At 39.5% G+C, this 23,066-nt stretch overlaps 1 protein-coding gene and 1 long non-coding RNA gene across 13 annotated transcripts in view; one reads left to right on the forward strand and one right to left on the reverse strand.

Annotated features, from left to right (window-relative positions):
* The window catches only part of LOC146395943 (uncharacterized), a 180,578-nt gene extending 174,920 nt beyond the window's left edge, over window positions 1-5,658 (forward strand). Inside the window, exon 4 of the long non-coding RNA XR_014830503.1 lies at window positions 2,870-5,658. This is a non-coding gene — a long non-coding RNA (uncharacterized LOC146395943). The remainder of the gene's footprint in view (window positions 1-2,869) is intronic.
* Window positions 5,659-19,203: 13,545 nt separating this feature from the next.
* ITGB6 (integrin subunit beta 6) overlaps window positions 19,204-23,066 on the reverse strand; it is a 133,690-nt gene continuing 129,827 nt past the window's right edge. For 8 of the 12 annotated variants that reach the window (XM_084997873.1, XM_021074453.2, XM_084997871.1 and 5 more), the window contains one exon: window positions 19,204-21,661. In XM_084997873.1, coding sequence (XP_084853999.1) covers window positions 21,563-21,661 — 99 coding nt within the window. In that variant the 3' untranslated portion in view covers window positions 19,204-21,562. 12 annotated transcript variants of the gene reach the window in all.

Raw genomic sequence — 23,066 nt, forward strand, 5'->3', positions numbered from 1 at the left:
CAAAAGTAACAAATACATTTTGAGCACTGTAAAAATTAGGGTCTCAGCAAGAAGGAAGGGAGACCCTGATTTATAGAGGTTTGTAGGGAAGGAAATATTTGCAAAGGTATGGGCAGAATGAAGCGAACCCAAACAGGTTGGGAAAGATGTAGGTTCTAGCAAGTGCTGGAAGCTGTCAAGATGCCACCTTGTCCTGAAGGAACAGGGCAGAGAACAAGTTATAGAGACCTCATGAGAGCTGTACTCTGCAACAGGAAGCTCCAATAGTACAGGAAAGAGCTATTGCTACCAAACTGAAGCCTGTCAAGGAGGAAGCTGTGAATATGAACAGCCTGTGCTGTCTTCCCCTGCCCTCTGACCTCTTGCCAATGGTTGAACCCAGCCAAGAGTCAGTGGTTCAAGGAATCCACATAAGTCAGCTTCCCAGAGCTTAGAGCAGCGTGGAGAACTATACACAGTGAGCTTGGAGAGGCAGACTGTAACCATCTTCTCTCCACCTCAGTACTGGCCTGGAGGATACAGCAGAACAGGGCATGATAAGTCCTTGCTCATGGATCACAGACTTCTGAGTTTGAGGAGGAACAAACAGGTAAACAAGCAAGTACAACAATGAACAAATGTAATAACAATTACGATGCACGTAGTGACACGAGTGTGTATCTGAGACTTGACAAGGATTTAGACGGGCCCCTCATCAAAGCTTGCGGCTCAGAGAAGGCATCTGAGAAAAAGTGCATCCAAATTGGCACCTTGAAAGTGAGCTAATTTCACAAGATATGCTTAAAAGAATGAAAGGAAAAGCCACCAACTGGGACAAAATATTTGTAAATTACAGTCTGATAAATAACTTGTATCTGGAATATATAAAGGACTCTCAAGATCAATAATAATAAACCCACATATCAAATAGCCAAAAGATTTGAGTAGATACATCACCAAAGAAGGTACACAGATGGCAAATAAACAAGTGAAATTGTTTTTAAGACCGTTAGGCATCAGGGAAACACAAGTTTACTATCGGTGACATAATACTGCGCATCTATTAGAATGGTTAAAATTAGAGAGACTGACCATACTAAATGCCAGCAAGGATGTGGAGAAAACGGACCCCTTAACACATTGCAGATAGGAATGTAAAATGGTACAGCCACTTTGGAAAATAGTTTGACAACCTTTTAAAAAATTAAAAAATATATACCTACATAGTTTTTAAAAACTGCCATAACAAACCAGACAGCTTAAAAACAACAGGAGTTTATTCTCTTATAATTTTGTAGGCCAGAAGTCCAAAATCAAGGTGTGGCAGGGTTGGTTCCATCTTGAGAGTCTGAGGGAAATCTGTTGCATGCCTCTCAACTAGCTGGGCATCACTGGGGGCCCAGATGTGGTCAGGGACCATGATTTTGTAGTGGCTCTTTTTTTTTTTCCTTAATGATGCCCAGGAGCCCTTACATGCAGGGAGAAGGTGGACACTGGGCTTCATGCAGATTGATGTTCCCAGTCAGGATGTTGCATACATGGAATTGAAGACATTGGCAGAAGTCAGTGATGGCAATGGGATCTCACAGGACTTGGTTCCATGATCACAGGTGGACAAGAGGAGGCAGCAGAGAGGGCTCTGCGGCCAGACTGCCAGTTTCAGACTCTGGCTTTGTCACTCACTAGGTGTGGGTCTAAGGTGCTTGCTTTACTTCCAAGTGCCTTAGTTGCTTCGTCTCTGAAAGTGGAATAACGATAGTTCCATTTCATTGACCTGTTGTGGAGCTTAAAAGAGTTAATGCTCTGAAGCTGAGAAAAGTGCTTAGAATCATGACTGACACAGAGTAAAGTCAGCAAAGGTGGTTTTAAAAATTAATCATTATTCCTTAAATTAATCGTTATTCCTTAAATTAAGGAAAATATTTGGGGGACCTGGAAACAATGCGGAATGATTTGGTTTCTTGCTGGGGGAGAGAAAAGCTATAGGTTGGTCCTGGTTTCTTCCAAGAAGCTACCGTTTCTGGAGTGCTTGCTGTACTCTGTGCACTTGTGAAGAGGTACGGCTGCCTGGCTGGGAGCCTGCTCTGTGACCTATGCTGAGTCACTGCACCTCGCCTAACCTCAGTTTTCTTTCTATAAAATGGGGTGGTATGAGTGTCCTCTCCATACCTAATGCACGGAGAGTCTCATAAATGCAAAAGTACCGTAATCCATGGAATGCACACCTTAACCTGGCAAGTGGTGAGTGCTCATGAGATGGAACTACGATGATTAGTTAACACCCACGACAGTTACACTGCAAGGTAGGTATTATTACAGTTGTTAAATACTGATGAGGGCACCGAACGTTTAAATGACTTATTGTTAAAGCCCTACCCTGAGCTACCCATTAGCTTCATGTAATAAGCTAACTCATTAAGAGGAAACTGTTCCATAGATAAGAGAATATTGGTTTCTATAAGACATGAGTTTTCTAATCTATTTAATACATATTTTCAGCGGCTTTTCCCCAGCCATTTATTAAACATTTCTGGATGTGTTCAAAATATTGCTTTATGTTGTGATTTAGCAGAACTGCAGTGTTTTGACTAATAACACCCACAGTGGCTGGAGTACTAACTGGTGAAAACAAGTGAAAATTCATTGAGCTAAGGGCCGGTTTCAGTAGTGAGTTAATGAACTAGTTTTTTACCTTAGTCCAGGCAGCAATTTATATCAATTTAATTCAATTAACGGCTCTCCCAGTGTGTGGTATTTAGCCAGAAAGTTCCACTCATTTGGAAGAGTCTGCCGAGCCTGTCTTGATTGGGTCTGTGCTGGCTGTTTTTGGTCTGCCCCTGTCGGTGCACAGCCTAATTTCTGCACACTCATGCCCTCCTGCTTCCCACAGGTGACCTTGTCAAGGACCTGCAGAGGAAGCCAGCAAAGACGCACGCCTCCATAGAAGAAAGAGGAGACCCCTCCGAGATCATGGCCACCAGCAACACTCACTTTCTGAAATCTGCTGGCCCAGTGGTGCTTAGCCCTCATTGTGGTCAGAAGGCCCTGGAGAGCTTTTAAAATCCACCGATACAGAGGTCCCTATCTCCAGTGATTCTGATTTAAGTGGTCGGGGGTAGGACCCAGGTGTCAGTACTTTTTTTGAAAGTTTCTAAAGTGATTGTGATGTGCAGCTGGGGTGGAGAACTTCTGGCTTCTCATGCGAACCCATGTTGGGTTCTGAATAGATGGGGTTGGGGGGTAATGCCTGGCGCTTGAAAAGGAAGTGAAACCAGAGTTCCTGTTGTGGCTCAGCCTCGCTCAGTGAGTTAAGAATCTGGCATTGCAGCAAGCTGAGGGACAGTCACGGATGCGACTCAGATTTTGATCTGGCTTTGCTGTGGCTGTGGCATAAGCCGGCAGCTACAGCTTCAATTTGACCCCTCACCTGGGAGTAACCCTAAAAAGACAAAAAAAAAAAAAAAAAAAGAAAAGAAAAGAAAAGAAAAGAAAAGGGAGTTCCCATTGTGGCTCAGCGATAATGAACCTGACTAGAATCCATGAGGATGCAGGTTCAACCCTGGCCTCACTCAGTGGGTTAAGGATCCAGTGTTGCCATGAGCTGTGGTTGCTGTGGCTGTGGCAAAAGCTGGTGTGGCAGCTGTAGCTCAATTCGACCCCTAGCCTAGGACTACCATGTGCCAAGAGTGCAGGCCTAAAAAGCAAAAAAAAAAAAAAAAACAAACAACAAAAAAAAACAAGAATTAAAGAAATAAAGAAAGAAAAGGAAGTGAAATCCATAAAAGACCTCTCAGTTCAGAGACAGGAGGCTACATTTATGTATTTATTTGCTTTTTAGGGCAGCACCAGTGGCATAATGAAGTTCCCAGTCTAGGTGTCTAATCAGACCTGTAGCCACTGGCCTACACCGCAGGCCACAGCGATGCCAGATCTGAGCCGAATCTGCAACCTACACCACATCCTTAACTCACTGAAAGAGGCCAGGGATAGACCCCGCATCCTCTTGGCTACTAGTCAGGTTCTCAACCTGCTGAGCCACAACAGGAACTCCAGGAGGCTGCTTTTAGAAGTAAAATTTCCAATTGGCTATGTGGTAATCGTACAGAGAGGAAGGAGCAAGATGTGGGAAGCCACAGCAGACCTGGAGTCCGGGTGAGGGTGCCTCAGGGAATGGCCTGCCTGACCCTAGGGGCCCCATTTGGGAGCTTGTGTTACCAGAGCCTTCTCCAGCCATGCAGCTCTGGTGGTCACCCTGAAGGCTATAATTTTTCCTAGAACTGAATGGGAAAGAAAGGTTGGGGAGAGTGATCAACATTTATTTTAACACCTGTTAATCACTTTCTAGTAATTTAGATATTCTCTTTCATTTAATATTCAGAAGAGTATGTAAGATAGTTTTTGCAATCACCAATGCTCCTTTTAAATAAAAACAAGACCAAAATAGAGAGAGGGCTGCACTTTTAGGTTTCATCTAAAGAATTCCCTGGTAAATCAAAGCAGAGTCTGTGGCTGTATTTGCATCTTGAAAGAGTAGGTAAAGGGAGAAGGAGAAGGAAGAGAGAGCAGGATGGAGCTGATGGGTTAAAAAAATCCTTCTTCTATTATTTCTTAGCTGTGTTTCTTTGGTCAAATTATATAATCTGTGGAACAATAAGAACCTACCATGCAGGGTTGTTGTAAAGTGAGAAATAACATGAGTCAAATGTCAGGCACCAGCAGGGCCTCCCCAGTAGCCACAGCCATTCTGTGGAAGGGAAAGTGATCCTAATGGATCAGGGACAAAGAACCTCTGGTGTGTTCATACTTGTCCTATCATGTGTGCCTGGAGGGTTGGAGACTTTTCACGTTTTATTTCTAAGACAATTCAAAATGCGAAAGCTCAAGGTGGAAGGAAAAAATAGGGAATAGACATGTGATAGTCATGGGGCTATGGAAAGAAACTTTGCAACAAAATCTTTACCAACCCCTCTTAGGTTAAACCAGTTAAGTATTAATGTTTAGTGTAGCTTTCTGAGAAGGTGTGCAAAGCTAAGTGAATTGATCACTAATACATTGGCAAACCTGTTTTATAGTGCTGGGCTTTCTAGAATCTTCCAAGGCATGCCACTTAGCTTTTTCATGGCTTAACACTTTTTCTAGGTTAAAACATAGTGTTGTCAAATGTATGGATTTTGTAAAAGAGAAAATACAGATAGCTAAATGACCAAGAATTCCTGCATCATATTTATAAATCAACATATAGTTTCATTCCTGCATAATGGCTTTATTTTAATTTCACTATTAGGAAAAAAAAACAATTTATTAACATAAGGCCAGAAACCTCAGCCTTTTAAACTAAAATTATGAATTAAATAATATTTTCAATATTGCTAGTGAATCCAGTGAATTAGAAAATTAGAAGAGGCCTTTGTTGTAGCTTTATTGAGATGAAATTGACAATAAGCTGCACAAATGTAAAGTGTACAGTTTAAGAATTTTTTACATACCTATACATCCATGAAACCTTATCGTAATCAAAAGCATGAACATATTCATCCTTACTAATTCCACTGTGTTTCTTGGTAAGCCCTCTCTTGCATTCTTCCCCATCCCAGACCCCAGTGAACTGTTGGTCTGCTTTCTGTCACTATAGATTAGTTTGAAATTTCCAGAATTTCATATAAATGAAATCATATGGTACATGTTCTTTTTTTGTCTGTTTTCTTTCACTTGCTATCATCATTTGGAAACACAACCATGTTGTTGCATGCATTAATACTTATCATTACTATTATTTGGCTGCACCCGCTGCGTGCAGAAACTCCCCGGCTAGGAATTGAACCCAAGCCATAACAATGACAAGCCACAGCAGTGACAATGCTGATCCTTAACCTCTAGGCCATCAGTGAGCTCCATACTTCAGTTATTTTTGCCGTTGACTAATATTCCATTGTTCTATACACCATAAGCTTTATTCACTTACCTATTGATGGTTATTTTGGTTGCTTCCAGTATTATGCTGTTATAAATGAAGTTGCAATGAACATTCAAGTACGAATCCTTATGTGGACATATCCTTTCATTTTTCTTGAGTAAATACCTACAAGTAGAATAAGTGGATAACAAAGTAATTATGGATTTAACTTTTTTTAAGAAACTATCAAATTGTTTTCCAAAGTAGTTTAACCATTTCACCTTCCCACAAGTAGTATACGCATTCCAGTTCCTTCATGTCCTCACTATTATGGGTTGAGTTCTATCCTCCCAAAAGGTGTTAAAGTCCTAACCCTCAGTACTTGTGACCTTATTTGGAAATGAGGTCTTTACAGATGATCAAGTTAGACAAGATTGTCATGATATTTGGACACAGAGGCAGACATGCATACAGGAAAAACACCATGAAGAAGATGAAGGCAGAGGTGGATGTGACATGCCTACAGGCTGAGGAATGCCAAGGAAAACCAGCAAACCACCAGAAGCTGAGAAAGGGACATGGAACAGATCTTTCCTTCATAGCCCTCAGAAGAAACCACCCCTTCTGACACTTTAATTTTGAACTCCTAGCCTCCAGAACTTCTGTGAGACGATAGGTTTCTGTTGTCTGAGTCACCTAATTTGAAGTACTTTGTTATGGGGGCCCTTGGAATCTAATATTCTTGTCAACACTTGGTATGGTCAATCTTTTAAATTTTAGCCATTCTAATAGGGGTATAGTGGTATTTCATTGTGGTTTAAATTTGCATTTCTCACATAGAATTACATAGTTAATAAGTTTATGTATTGTTATGTATTGAAATTTGCTAAGAGAGTAGATCTTAAGTGTCTTCGCTACCCATCCCACCCACCAAAAAAAAAAAGGTAACCATGTGAGGTGATGGATATGATAATTAACTTGATCATGGTAAGTATTTCACAATGTATATATATATGTGTGTTGTGTACTTTAGATACAGCTTAACTGTCAATTACAAAACAAATAAATTTGCATTTTTCTAATGATTAATAAAAATCTTTTCATATGCTTATTTGGTATCCATATATCTTCTGTGGTGGAGTATCTGCTCAAATCTTTTACTCATTTTTTATTTGATTGTTTTCTTATTACTGAAGTTGAAGAGTTTTTTTTATGTTATGAATATAGGTTCTTTGATATATAATTTGCAAATATTTTTTCAGTCTGTATCCTACTTATTTATTTATATTTTTTATTTCTTTATATATATTTTTTTTTCTACTGCACAGCATGGTGACCCAGTTACATTTACATATATACATTCTTTTTTCTCACATTATGTGTTCCATCATAATTGACCAGACAGAGTTCCCAGTACTACACAGCAGGATCCCATTGCTAATCCATCCCAAAGGCAATATTCTGCATTTATTTACCCCAAGCTCCCAGTCCCTCCCAGTCCCTCCCCTTCCCCCTTGGCAACCACAAGTCTATTCTCCAAGTCCATGATTTTCTTTTCTGTGGAAAGTTTCATATGTGCCATATATTAGATTCCAGATATAAGTGATATCATATGGTATTTGTCTTTCTCTTTCTGACTTACTTCACTCAGTATGAGAGGCTCTATTTCCATCCATGTTGCAGCAAATGGTATTATTTTGTTCTTTTTTATGGCCGAGTAGTATTCCATTGTGTATATATACCACATCTTCCTGATCTAATCATCTATCAGTGGACATTTGGGTTGATTCCGTGTCTTGGCTATTGTGAATAGTGCTGCAATGAACATGCGAGTTCATGTGTCTTTTTTAAGTAGTTTTATCTGGATATATGCCCAAGAGTGGGATTGCTGGGTCATATGGTAGTTTTATGTATAATTTTCTAAGGTACCTCCATTTGTTCTCTATAGTGTCTTACATTCCCACCTGCCAGAGGCCAGCTCTGGCGGCCAGGGAGTGTACACTTTCCCAAAGGAGAGGGACGGACGTTGGCTTTTGCAATGGAGACAGCCTCTTTGTTCCTTCTTTCAGGGCGCTGGACTGCTCAAATTTTATTAGCATAAGTGGTTGATTATATAGACAGTTTTTCACTACAGATTACATCATAGTGTTAAAAGCACATTGGTTAACTATTAGGCTTTGTTTTTTGATCACATGGTACAGTAACAATACATCACATTTTAAAATCTTCAACTTAACTAAATTTAATGAGTACAATTCAAGGACAAACAGGTGTAGCATATCATGTGGGAAAGAGGAGACCTAGCACAAACTATCTCATGGCCAGCCAATTCCCACAAGCTGAAGAAGTTACAAATACAAAAAATCCTGTCTTTAGACCAGTGTCTATCTTCAAAGTGTCCTTGGCAGGGAGACAGTGTGAGAAAATACAAATCGACTTAGCTAGCTACTGTTAAAAGTTTCTAAAGTCAAGGACAAAACTCACAGCCGGGTTTCTTTTGATCAAGAATAATATATGTCTAACTTCTACAAACCTCATTAAAATCCTAACTCTAAAGTTTACTGTATAACTAGTTAGAAGATAAACACTATGTTTAATTAAGTTGGATTTAAATAAGGGAAAGTCCCTTGGAATGAAATTCTTATTATATTATTATTGTAATTTTGTTAAATCACAAATCACCACAGGAAAATAAGAATAATAAGTAAATAATCAGGAAAGACTGAGGAAAACTGAATAACAAATAAAACAGCAGGAAAGACTAGGTCACCTGAGAAACAATCCATGTTTTCCAGTACAAACATGGAAATTGTTTTCCCAGGAAAGCCCCAGTTCTTCCCCATAAACATCAAAATGAGAGCTGCATAATCTGAAGCCTGCCCTTGGCTGGTACCGTTCAGGCAGGCTTTTATTCTGACCAGAATCCCACCTTTGGCATGCACCATTCAGGTGAGCTCCCTTCCTTGGTTAGGAACTTGCCTTCAGGTTTTTATGCCATCAGACAAAGTCCTTTTTTTGAGTACTTGTATTTCCTCGGATCCTTGCACCCACCAACAGTGCAAGAGGGTTCCCTTTTCTCCACACCCCCTCCAGCATTTGTTATTTGTGGACTTATTAATGATGGCCATTTTGACTGATGTGAGGTGGTATCTCATGGTAGTTTTGATTTGCATTTCTCTAAAAATCAGGGATGCTGAGCATTGTTTCAAGTGCTTGTTGGCCATCTGTATGTCTTCCTTGGAGAAATGTCTATTCAGGGCCTTTGCCCATCTTTCAATTGGGTTGTTGGCTTTTTTGCTTATGAGTTGTATCAGTTGTTTATGTATTTTAGAGATTAGGCCCTTGTCTCACATCAATTTGCAAGTATTTTCTCCCATTCTGTAAGTTGTCTTTTTGTTTTCTTTTTGGTTTCCTTTGCTATGCAAATCTTGTCAGTTTGATTAGGTCCCATTGGTTTATTTTTGCTCTTATTTCTGTTGCTTTGGGAGACTGACCTGAGAAAACATTTGTAAGATTGATATCAGAGAATGTTTTGCCTATGTTTTCTTCTAGGAGTGTGATGGTGTCTTGTCTTACATTTAAGTCTTTCAGCCATTTTGAATTTATTTCGGTGCATGGTGTGAGGGTGTGTTCTAGTTTCATTGATTTCCATAAATCTGTCCAGGTTTCCCAGCAATACTTGCTGAAAAGACTGTCCTTTTCCCATTTTATGTTCTCACCTCCTTTGTCGAAGATTAATTGACCATAGGTGTCTGGGATTATTTCTGGGTTCTCTATTCTGTTCCATTTGTGTGTATGTCTGTGGCTTTGTAATAGTGCCTGAAGTCTGGGAGAGTTATGACTCCTGCTTGGTTTTTATTCCTCAGGATTGCTTTGGCAATTCTGGATCTTTTGTGGTTCCATATACATTTTTAGATTTTTTATTCTAGTTCTGTGAAAAATGTCACTTTGGTAGTACTTGTTTTTCAAATAATTTGATAAGGATTGCATTGACTCTGTAGATTGCTTTGGGTAGTATGGCCATTTTTACAATATTAATTTTTCCAACCAAAGAGCATGGAGTATCTTTCCATTTATTTACATCTTCTTTAATTTCCTTGATTAATGTTTTATAGTTCTTGGCATATAAGTCCTTTACCTCCTTGGTCAGGTGTATTCCCAGGTATTTGATTTTTTGAGGTGTGATTTTAAAAGGTATTGTATTTCTATATTCCTTTTCTAATATTTCATTGTTAGTATACAGAAATGCAACTGATTTCTGAATGTTAATCTTATATCCTGCTACTTTGCTGAATTTGTTTATCAGTTCAAGTAGTTTCTGTGTTGAGTCCTTGGGGTTTTCTATATATAGTATCATGTCATCTGCATACAGTGACAGTTTTACCTTTTCTCTTCCTATTTGGATGCCGTTTATTTCTTTTGTTTGTCTGATTGCTGTGGCTAGGGCTTCCAATACTACTTCAATAACAGTGGTGGGAGTGGGCATCCTTGTCTTGTTACAGATTTTAATGGGAAGGCTTTCAGCTTTTTTCCATTGAGTATTGTATTTGCTGTAGGTTTGTCATAAATGGCTTTGATTATCTTAAGGAATATTCCCTCTATACACATTTTTGTAGCCTATTTTTTTATTCTCTTAATGCTGTCTTTTGAAGAGCAGAAATTTTAGATTCTAGTAAAGTTCCCTTTATCAATTTATTCCTTTATGGATCATGCTTTTTAGATATAGGTATCTTTGCCTAAGCCAAGGTCACAATGATATTCTGTGCTTTCTTCTAAATGCTTTATATTTTAAGGTTTTACTTTTAGATCTTTTGTCCATTTTGAGTTAATATTTGTGCTGTAAGCTTCACTTGTTTACATGCAAATAAACTACTTAATTATGATATATTTTCTTTTTAAATATTGTTGGATTCAGTTTGCTAACATTTTGTTTAGAAGTTTTTCAATCTACATTCATGAGGGATATTGGTCTTTTGTTCTCCTTTCTTATAATGTTTTCTCTGGTTTTGGTATCAGATTAATGCTGGCCTCAAAGATGGATTGGAACATATTCCCTTCTCTTCAATTTTCTGAAAGAGTTTGTGTAGAGTTGGTAAGTATTTTTTCCCCTTAATTGTTTGGTAGAATTCATCTGTGATGCTATCTCAGCCTGATGTTTTCTTTGTGATAAGGTTTTTAATTTTTTCTGCTCTGCATATTCAGGTTATCTGTTTTTGTTTTTGTTTTTGTTTTTCCTTGAACAAACTTTGGTAGTTCTTGTTTTTCAAAGAATTTTTCCATTTTTATTAAGATTTCAAATTTATCAGCATAAAGCTGTTCATAATAATCCCTTATTTATCCATTTAATATCTGTAGAATCTATGGTGACATCACTGGTCTGATTCCTGATATTGATGATTTGTGTTTTCTGTTTTTCTTTTCCTTGTCAGTCTGGCTAAAAGTTTACCAATTTTATCTATCTTAAAGAAGCTTTTGATGGCATTGATTTTCTGGATTGTTTTTCTGTTTTCTATCTGATTGGTTTTCAGTTTGATCTTTATTATCTCTTTCTTCTGCTTACTTGGGTTTTATTTTTTCTCATTTTTCAATTTCTTAAAGTGGAAAGCTGAGGTCATTGATTTGAGAACTCTTCTTTTCTAATATAGGCATTTGTTGCTATAAATTCTCTCCCTAATTACTGCTTTAGTGGCATCCCATGTATTATGATAGATTGTGCTTTCATTCAGTTCAAAACACTAACTTTCATTTTGAGTCCTTTTTTAACCCATGGGTTACTTAGAAGTGTGTTATTCATTTCCAAATAGTTGAGGATTGTCTAGTTATCTTTTGGCAATTGATTTTGGCCTTGGTTCTTCACTTTGTATGACTTTGTATGACTTAAGTCCTTTTAAATTTACTGAGATTCATTTTATGGCCTGGAGGAGTATGGTAAATATCTCTGGGAGATATGCTAAATATCTCGAGTGTGTTTAAAAATGTCATGTCTTCTGCTCTTGTTGGGGAGAGTGTTTCACAAATGCCAGTTAGGTAAGCTGGGACAATGTAGGACTGTATGATCAGGCCACCCAAGATGGCAGTTCTCTTGCTTCTGTTCATCCCCTGCTCAACCGGTTCCTGCCTCACCCACACCCTACTCACCTGACTGACCTTCCCTCTAATCATAGAGCCTAATCAGTAAATGCCTACATATTTGCCTTGGGCCCTAGCTGGTGATTTTTCTAATCTTTAGATCAGAACTGTCTCCACTGATAGCCTATCAAAGGGTCAGTGAGAGACTTGTCCCTTTGCTGGTTTTCCTGGTAACTGAGGAACCAACCTGACGTCAATTCCCCTTATAACTGGTAAGTTCCCTCTCCCTCTGCTGCCTTGTCTTGCCCACCATCTGACACACATGGTGGGGTGTCAATCCAGGACCTTGGTTCTGACGTGTAAGGTCCCATCCATTAAATGGTTGATGTCTCTCTTGCTGACTCCAGGCTCCTTCTTCAGTCTTGAGGCTGAGGAAAGCTTGCAGGTCTGCATTGTGCAGCCCCACAAAGACTCACCTTGTTTGTTTCCTATCTCTCAGGGATCTTTGCCCTTTAATGCCCCATGGTCCACTGTCCTGAAAACCTTTTGTTTCATATGTTTTGCTTGTTTTTGTTGCTGTTATAGGTGGTAAGATAAATATGTTTGGTGTCTGTTACTCCATATTTTTTGGAAGCAGAAATCTCTTTTTTAAGGGATATTTTTTCTCACATCTGCATCTGACCTTCAAACTGGCTTTAGATGAAGAAAAGAAGGAGGCAAGAAATAAAGACTAGCATAAAGAACTCTAGAAATCTGTACTATAACATGTTTTTTCAATGGTTTATGACTCTGGCTTTTTTCAAGGAGTATTCATGTGTGTGTGTGTGTGTGTGTGTGTGTATGTGTGTGCGTGCATGTGTGTGTGTGCACGTGTGTGTATGTGTGATTGATATATAGTGCATTTCACACTTGGCTAGAATGAGAAGAATTCAGGACCAAAGAGTAAACTTAAAAAACCAACCAACCAACCAAATCTGAGTATCAAAATTAGATGTAAAATCTTAGAAGCATGTTACTAAAGTGCTGGGCTAAAACACCTATGTTTTATCTAGGGAAAATACTTAGTCATATTATAAATGATTCCAGCATTGGGATATCAGGTTTTTATCCAATTTCACAGAATTGGTATTTGAAAGACAAGAGGCTGCACTAGGCATTCACCCTGAGAAGCCTGAGAGATCCCAAAGGAGATAGGTTAGAGGGGCCCCAGAGAAAGTGAATCAAAAAATGGCTTTCTTGACAGAAGAACCCATTTTGGTCTAAGCCATTTTGTGATCAAAGCCTGGCCACAATGCCTGTCCTTGAACAGGTCTCAGTAATTAATGATCTTAGGGAAGGCAGAAACTAGGGGTCAGCAGAGTTGCCTTCCTGTGCTGGGAGAAAGGTATGCTGTGCTTAAACCAAATCACCCAAGCAGCACTGTGGTTCTTTCTATAACACTCCACTCCCACCAGTGTGATGAAATACCCTGCCTTCTGGATTTTCCTCTGGTCCTTTGCCTTTAATTGTACTCCCTGAGGGGGTTGTGTGACTCACCTAGGTGAGCTACAGAAAATTGACATCTCTTTCCACCACATCTTTATATGTTTTCACATGTGCTTTCTATTCAGGCAAATTCCTGTTTATTAGTAAGAGCAATTACTTTCAAGAAAGGTTAAGCCCAAATCTGAACTAGTCCTGGCTTGTTAGCTTGAGTTTCTTCAAAAATGAAACCTGAGATCTGTCACCTGTGTTTGCTATTTTTCATATACAGTTGTGGCCTTGTTATTTCCATCAGTATTCTTAATTTTGCCTGTAGGTCCTCATGACCTACATCACTCCTCTATGCTCACCACCCCCAGTTTTCCCACTGCCTGCTATTTGTTTTCTGATCTGTCCCTCTGCAGGGACTGCTAGGGAAAGGACTAAGTGAGATCCATTATTGTGAATTTATTCTTGGAACTGAGCAATGGCCTCTAAGGGCGTATGAATGTTAATTTGAAAAATGTTGCTTGAAATTGTTTTCCTTTGTCTACCTCTGGAGCAGATATGTCCCTCCTTGATTGCCAAGGGTCAGCACTTGGTATGTTATGAGTAAAGTCTTTTTAACATTCAGACCGAAAAAAAAAAATCTGTTGGAGTTCCCGTCTTGGCACAGTGGAAAAGAATCTGACAAGGAACCATGATCCCTGGCCTTGCTCAGTGTGTTAAGGATCCAGCATTGCCATGAGCTGTAGTGTAGGTTGCAGACGTGGCTTGGATTTGGTGTTGCTGTGGCTGTGGCGTAGGCTGGTAGCTGTAGCTCCGATTAGACCCCTAGCCCTAGGAAATAGGTGAGAATACATGCTGTCATGATAAACAGAACCAGGATGAGGATAGGATCATCTGTCAGATTGTTATCTCTCCCTTGCGAACTCAGTATATGAAGTTAGACACAATTAAATACTCACATCCGGATACTGTCTATATCTAAGGCTAGGATATTAAGTGGTAACTTTGTGTGCTGAGAAGTTGCTTTACAGCTGCAGCATAAAAATCACAAAGCGTGCCTTCCTGCATCCATCTGAAAATGATTTTAATTATATTCAGGTTTTTGAATGAATCATAGAATTCCATTAAACAAGAATTGGTTATCTCTTAAAATGAATATTAGATTTGAATAAACAAAACAATGATTGATCATGACCAAGAAAGTCTCAGAAGAAAAACTTTGTATTTTTTGAAACATTGTATTTCTATAATAAATTTATATCTCTTATTATACCCAGCATTTTTAACCTTATTTATATTTTTCTTCTCCAATTCCACCTTCTCAGTAAAAGAGCTACCAAAATTTGACACACTTCTTGAAATCAATGACAGACATTTAATATACCAAATTAGGCAAGATACATTTAAAAATCTACTTAATTTAAATTTTCATTGTCCCACTGCAGTGATTATAAAACTAATAATATTCTATAGGGAATATAGTAGAATACAGTCATATATGAAATAAACAAAAGAAACATAGTTTTTATTTTTAAAAAATGTGAAACAAAAGTTTTTAATCAAAGAGGAAAATTATGTTCCTTAACTCACTGAGCGAGGCCAGGGATCAAACCAGCGTCCTCATGGATACTAGTCAGATTCATTTCTGCTGAACCACGACAGGATCTTCTAAAAAGTTTGTTTTTTTTTTTTTTTTTTTTTTTTGGTAAGACATTTCATGAAGGTGACCAGAACTTGAATTTGAGCACTTTAAACAGTGTAGGCTAAGAAAAACTCTTAAAAGAAATTTTAAGCAAATGGTAATCATCATCTTTAATACTTAAAAAATGAATCACAACTTGTATTTCCACTAGCTTGTTTCAAAACCCCTCCCCCTCAAAAAACCCTAAGGGCTTCAGAATTACCCTTGTTAGAGAAGCTTTCATGCCATGATCATTTGCATTTTTGGAGAATTTTGCCATCTCCATCACCCCATCCTCACTTCTGCCTCTCTTTTCGAATGAGTTGGCTACAAAGCGGGGGCATTGGTCCACTTTTCCCTTCAAGTTCTGCCTCTTGTCCAGCAGGCAGGCCCCTATTGGGTACTGGACCCAGGTTTGCTGGTGTTCATGTCTGCAGGGCAGAGACAGTGTGCATTCAGCGAGGACTTGTAGACAGACAACCAAGTCCACCCACTTAGCATAAAACAGCAGCATTCCCAGAAAACACCCCATAGATGCAGAAGTCTTTGCTGCTGAAAGACGTTTTCTCAACATACTAAGACCCTTAGCTTCAAAACATCCTATTCTTCCCCACCAGAACTCATTGTGGTGAATACTACACCTATGTACACAGTGGAGTCCTCTGAGACATCTGACTTAGAGAGCAGCCAGCAGGGTCTAGAAGAAGTGAGCCAGACTCAACCCACATTGACAATCTCACTAATTTGGTTAGAGTCCGATGCCCTGAAAAGGTCTTTACTTTACAGCTAGATTTTATCATAATCCTGCAAGTAAACCTACTTGGTTCAGCCTAAATCCGTTATTATATCTGGGAAAGCAACTCTAAGACATATCCTACCAGGGGCTGATTATTGCTAGCCACGAGGCCCTAAAGTTTCCTTGCTTCTCAGCTGTGTGGGCTTGAGTCTGTTACTGTATAGTGAAATTTAACAAAAGGGAGAATTTCTGTTTGTCACATTTTGTTCAATCCTGTTTCCCATTCCCCCTGGATAAGGGATTTTTTTTTCCCATTTAACTTTCCGTAAAATTGGGATGATATAAAATTGTTAGGAATCAACAACATTTAAATAAATTTATTGAGTTCCCATTGTAGCACAGTGGAAAGGAACCTGGCTGTATCCATGAGGATGCAGGTTGGATCCCTGGCCTCGCTAAAGGGGACAGAGATCCGGCGTTGCTGTGAGCTGTGGGTCACAGACGCAGCTTGGATCCCATGGCTATGGTGTAGGCCGGCAACTACAGCTCCGATTCTTTTGACCCCCTAGCCTGGGAAGTTCCATATGCCACAGGTGAGGCCCTAAAAAGAAAAATAAATAAAATAAATAAAATAAATAAATGTGTCGTTTTGAGAGGTTAACACTCTCCTGCAATTAAAGAATATTATTGGTGGGATTGCTTTTCTCCTATCTGTCCCTTCAAGAAGTCCTGGAAGGAATGGATGTGGAGAGGAGAAGAGAGCAGATCAGAGGACTCTGGGTTGCCTTGGGAGGATTCACAGGAGTATTTCAGGACATGATGGTTTCTGATGTTGAGGAGTCTTAAAGGGGAAACATGAACCAGATTAAATGCACCACGCAGACTCAGCTGAAATCTCCAGGGAGCTGGTCCTTCTCACTCTCGCCTTAGAGCCCTGCAGGTTGCCTTTGTCAGGGGAACAGCAGGCCCCAAAGGATGATGACATTTAAAATGAACAGCCAGGAAGTTCCCATTGTGGCTCAGTGGTAATGACCCCAACTGTTATCCCTGAGGACGCGGGTTCAATCACTGGCCAAGCTCAGTGGGTTGAGGGTCCAGCATTGGCATGAGCTATAGTGTAGGTCGCAGATGCGGCTCTGATCCCTTGTTGCTGTGGCTGTGGTGTAGGCCGGTAGCTATAGCGCTGACTTGATCCCTAGCCTGGGAACCTCCATATTCCATGGGTGTGTCCCTAAAAAGCAAAATAAAATAAAATAAAATAAAATAAAATAAAATAAAATAAAATAAAATAAAATAAATAAATAAAATAAAATAATGAACAGCCAACCATTTTCATCCCAATACACTTCATTCTCAGTATCACCCATACATAACTGCTGCCCCAAAGACTTTTTCTTCCTCTTCCCCCAAACTTCCTGCCTCTCTCCAAACCCAGCTGGGTGAGTATTATGTGGCTTTCCCCTCCCCTTAGTGGCTCAGATCAGACCAACTTAGTCTTACATTCTTCTTCTACCATTTCTCTTTCCTCTATTACCCAGGTCCAGTTGCCACTCTGGACTTAGGCATAGGACTTGTGGCCCCTGACCCCTGGGGAGTTAGGTGAAGCTGGATGTCTGCCACCATGAAGACTGTGAGCATTGTGTAGGAGTGACCCCCAGCTTAGCACCTGGGGGACAGGTGGAGCCAAGTGGATCTGGGGTGTGCATAAACTGATCTAGTACCCTCATAGTGTATATTTATGTGTTTATTTTCTTCTCCCCCTCTTGGGAGCCCAAAGACTGGTTAGTATATTCACTGCTGAATCCATAGTTGTATGAAATCTGTCTGGCATATATTAGGTACTCAGAAATACTGATTGAATGAATTTATTGAGCCGCTGCTATATGTAGGGGATTATTACAGGTGCCAGAGGAGATGGGCATGGCCACCATCTTACAGATGGAAAAACTAAGGAGAAAAGTGATTTCTTTTTTTTTTTTTTTTTTGTCCTTTTGTCTTTTTGTTGTTGTTGTTGTTGCTATCTCTTGGTTCTTGGGCCGCTCCCGCGGCATATGGAGGTTCCCAGGCTAGGGGTTGAATCGGAGCTGTAGCCACCGGCCTACGCCAGAGCCACAGCCACACGGGATCTGAGCCGCGTCTGCAACCTACACCACAGCTCACGGCAACGCCAGATCGTTAACCCACTGAGCAAGGGCAGGGACCGAACCCGCAACCTCATGGTTCCTAGTCGGATTCGTTAACCACTGCGCCACGACGGGAACTCCGAGAAAAGTGATTTCTCAGTGCTATTCGAAAGAGCATTTTCTGGCTTTCCAGACATCTGGCCTTGAGTCTACAAGCATTAGCTTGTTTCTGACTCAGTACTCCTGACTTGACTCCCTCTGTCCATTTGTAAAGAAAGGGATTTTCTGAGAGAAAGGATTTTTTCTAAGCTGACTCCTTTAGTTTTTCTCTGCTTAAGCTTTCCAGTTTGTAAAATGAGCATGGCACCATGGAGACAACCAAATGGATGCCCAGAAAGAGAGCACTACCTGACTGTATCAGTTTCCTGTGGCTGTCATAACAGTACCACACACTGGGTAGCCCGGGTAGAAAAGAAATCTATTTTCTCACAATTCTGGAGGATAGAAGTCCAAGATCAGGGAGTTTCCATTGTGGCTCAGTGGAAATGAACCTGACTAGTATCCATGAGGATGCAGGTAGGTTCGATCCCTGGCCTTGCTCAGTGGGTTAAGAATTCAGCGTTGCTGTGAGCTGTGGTGTAGGTCGGTGGCTGTAGCTCCGATTCAACCCCTAGCCTGGGAACTTCCCTATTCTGTGGGTGTGGCCCTAAAAAGAAAAAAATAAATTAAAAAAAAAAAAGAAATCCAAAATCAAGTTGTTGGCAGGTTCTTCTGAGGCTTTTCTCCTTGGGCTGTAGATGGCTGTCTTCTCCCTGTGTCTTTACATGGTCTTCCCTTTGTGCATGTCTGTGACCTCATCTCTTCTTATAAGGATACCAATCATATTGGGTTAGGGTGACTTCATCTTAACTCAATCACCTCTGTAAATTCCTCATCTCGAAAGACTGTCATATTCTGAGGTACTAGGAAAATCACAATTCAGCCTAAAACACCCGAAAGAACTTGATTTTACAACATGTGGAATAATGTCCAGGCCTGTTTTAAAAAACTCCTGAAGTCAGTATTGTAAACACAGAGCAAATCACAGCCCACGCCCTGCTGTCTCCTGCCTTTGGTGGCTGCCTCTTTCTGCTTTTCTCCTTGGCTCCAGACTGAGACCAGCAAGGTGGTCAGAACAGGTCACACAGGGATCCAGAAATCCAAGAAGAGGCTTTTGTAGCAGATAAATTAAAAAATTGTCATTCATCTCAGGTTCATTGTTTAAATTACCATGTTTATTTATTTCAACACAGAATACAATAAAACAGCTTACAAAAAACCCCATTTTATTTTCATGTAACATAACTCTTCAGTGAACAGAAGTACTACTGTTAATGTTTTGGCCTTTTCAAGGTCCAGCCTTGGGTCAAAACTGTATTCAGAGAAATAGCAGATTCTTTTCTATCTTCCCCAATATACACACAAAGGAAATTTATATAGTCTAAAATTCCATTCCAATAATAATATAAAAATATCCTATGTAGAGGTGAATACCGCTGTGACATCATCGGTATAGCAACTTTCTTGGTGCTCTGGATTTCCCACCCACCCTGGGCCTCAGTCAGGAATGTAGGGGCACCTCAGCAATTCAGGTTTCCAAAGTGATTGTTTTGTAAGTCCTTTCATATAACTATATACTCCCCAAGTGTCGAGTTTACCTGAGTTATTTACAAATGTGAAAAAAAAGTCTCCAAGTGACCAGATGTGTACCGAGCTATCTGATAGAGTTGAAGAGACTTATCACAGAAAACACTGTGCCAGTTCAGTGGATAAACATGAAGCCTCCATTACCTAATAAACTATTCACCTAGTAAAAGGCTTCACATTTCAATTTACTCAAAGGTAATGAACATTGTACAAAAGTTCAAGACCTCACCTCTATTCCAGTAATTTAAGTGCTATTTGCTTAGTCACCACATTTCGAACAAATGGTAGTTAATCACTTAACTAAGAAAGTCTTTCTTGCTTTCACTGACAAGAGTTAGTCTCATGCTGTGGAAAGAAACAATGGCTTGGCACTAGAAGATCTCAATTCTGGATCAGTTCTACCCATTCTCTGAGGCTGAGTTTCCTTAAGAGGATCAAATGAGATGAAAGTGCTTTCTAAAGCAGTGTTAACTTTGGGAAATAATATTCTACAGTGTTCATCTCTTTAGTCAACCTATGGATCCTTAATTACCCACATATATTTTGCAAGTAAAATCTTACTTTTTAAAGTAAGATAGTCACCATGTGCAAATGAAATGTTCAAGTTGGGTTATGCAAATGGGAAATATAGAGTTTAAAAAGCCTACTACTCACGAGCGACTTGATGTGTTTGATTTAAAGCTGTTAAAATTTTATTGTTTAACCCACTCTCCTTTTGTCTTATTGGAGAACATTTTTAATAAACTACCTAACCATTTAAAGTAATGGTTGGGAGTTCCCGTTGTGGCACAGTGGTTAACGAATCCCACTAGAAAGCATGAGGTTGCGGGTTCGGTCCCTGCCCTTGCTCAGTGGGTTAACAATCTGGCGTTGCTGTGAGCGCTGTGAGCTGCGGTGTAGGTTGCAGACGTGGCTCGGATCCCGCGTTGCTGTGGCTGGCTCTAGCGTAGGCTGGTGGCTTCAGCTCCAATTCGACCCCTAGCCTGGGAACCTTCATATGCCGCGGAAGCGGCCCAAGAGATAGCAAAAAGCCAAAAAAAAAAAAAAAAAAAAAAAGAAAAGAAAAAAGAAAAAAAAATAAAGTAATGGTTAAAGGAACTAAAACTTTCATATGACATTTATGGCATTAAAATAACTGTGAAACAGTAAAATGGATTGAGAAATAACAGAAGTAATGGTTTGAAAACTCAGGGTCAGGAGGGAGACAGTGTAAAAGTTTATTTTTCAGGTAATTAAACATAATCTAAATGATAGGCTTGTTATTTTTGTTTTTTACTGCTGACTTCCTAATTTATAAATTACTTCTTCATTCGGAAAACAAACAAAATACTTGACTTTTTAGGTATATTCTAATCTGCAGAAATTATTAACACTTAATTTTCATTCTTCCCATGTGGGACATCTTTAGAAGAACTGCATCCTACAGCTGAAGTAAAAGTCAGCATCTCAAGGTTTCATAGATTAAAAAAAAAATTCTTCAAGAAACAGCAGATTTACTAAAAGTTGAGAATTCACTGGCAAGTGTGAGTATACACTGTGAGCATATGGACTTTGTGACTTTGCTGAGACAAAGTCTTTAGGTACCCATATTCCTGCAACAAATGAGATTCTAATTTCAAACATTTTTCAAATGCAAATCAGGCCCCCATGAATCATTTTGATGATTTTTTGAGGCATTAATGCACAGAGTTAGTATTCCTGAAATGATCCCCAAAGTCACCCCTTTGCTAAGGATATTTCTCTTCTTGATTATTTTGAACCTGCCAACATCATCTCTAACCTTCACACAGAGAATGGCTGATCTCCAAATGACCTATTATTATCTTAAACCAACCTCATTTTAAAACAACAAAGGAAGAAAAATTAAATAGTGCATTAACATTTCATATCAGCAAAACAGACTTTTTTCCGTGAGTAAAGCAGTTCTATCCATCCATGGAAAGGTCCACCTTTTGTTTTTCCCTGTGTTTGTAGGTTACATTTTTAAAGGTGCTGGTAGAGCCTCTGTACAGTGGATTGGTTCCCTAAAAAAAAAAAAAAGTTCAAATGAAAGTATGTACATTTTATTATGACACAGTTTTAAATATATCTAAATAATTTCATTGTCCACTACAGATTGGAAGAAGAAGCTCAGGCTCAACCTTGGAAGCCATTTGAATAATTTTGACTAGTTTGCTCTACCATACTTTTAGCATTTAAAAATGTACACATCTCTATTTTATTTTTTATTTTATTTTATTTTTTGCCTTTTCTAGGGCCGCTCCCACGGCATATGGAGGTTCCCAGGCTAGGGGTCTAATCAGAGCTGTAGCCACTGGCCTACACCACAGCCACAGCAATGTGGGATCCCAGCCGAATCTGCAACCTACACCACAGCTCACAGCAATGCCAGATCCTTAACCCACTGAGCAAGGCCAGGGATCAAACCCACAACCTCATGGCTCTTAGTCGGATTCGTTAACCACTGAGCCACGATGGGAACTCCCTTTATTTTATTTTTAATATATCTAAACAATTTCATTGTACATTACAGATTGGAAGAAGATGCTCAGGCTCAACCTTGGAAGCCATTTGAATAATTTTGATTAGTTTGATATACCATACTTTTAGCATTTAAATATGTACACATCTTTATTTTTTATTTTGCATCTTTATTTTATTTATTATTATCACATGTGTATCACCTAAAAAAATCTTAAAACCTTTTTGGAAATGCACTAAATCATGGCTAGAAAAAAAGACTTTGGCTGTTTTGTTCACTGCTGTTTTACCAGAGCTGAAAACAGTTCACCTTAGCCCACAGTAGGCACTTAGAATTTATTGAATGAATAGAATGAACCAAGAGGTGACTCAAAAGTGAAATGTAAAGCAAAAAAGTGAAAAAATGGAAAAAGTGGACTGGTAGAAGCATACAATGACATAATATCTGCCTTTAAGAAATGTGTTGCTGGACAGAGGCTTCAAAGAAACAAAAAATAATAATCTTGCTAAAATGAGTTCAAAATACAAAAAGAGTAACAACTAGCTGCTTGGGAGAAGCAGGGAAAGATCACAAGGACAGCAAACACCTGCTCTAGAGATGAAAAGAATTAGGTGGCTTTTGCTTACGAAAGAATAACTATGTGAAGCAGAATCACAAGAGACTGGTGTGTGGGTCATTGGGCTCATGAAGGAGGGCAGATCAGGCAAGATGGCTTTGCCCTTGGGGCATTAGAAAGGTTGTGTGTCAAGGCCTGAATAATCCAATTGTGCTGTTTGGGCTGTAGTGTGTTTCCAGGTAAGGTCATCAGGACCAGAGGGACTGAAACTCTCTAAATGTTTAAAGAAATGCCAAGCCTGGTCCTCCCGTTTCTCTCCTTCGGTTTCATTGTTCCAGGCAGGCATGAGATGCCTGGGTAAGGTACAGACTCTTCCTTCCCACTTTCAAAG

Source organism: Sus scrofa, chromosome 15, assembly GCF_054392235.1.
Source record: "Sus scrofa isolate SSC_HxYL_T2T_F1_AM1 chromosome 15, Sscrofa_HxYL_maternal_Yorkshire_Landrace_v2.0, whole genome shotgun sequence".
NCBI lineage: Eukaryota > Metazoa > Chordata > Mammalia > Artiodactyla > Suidae > Sus > Sus scrofa.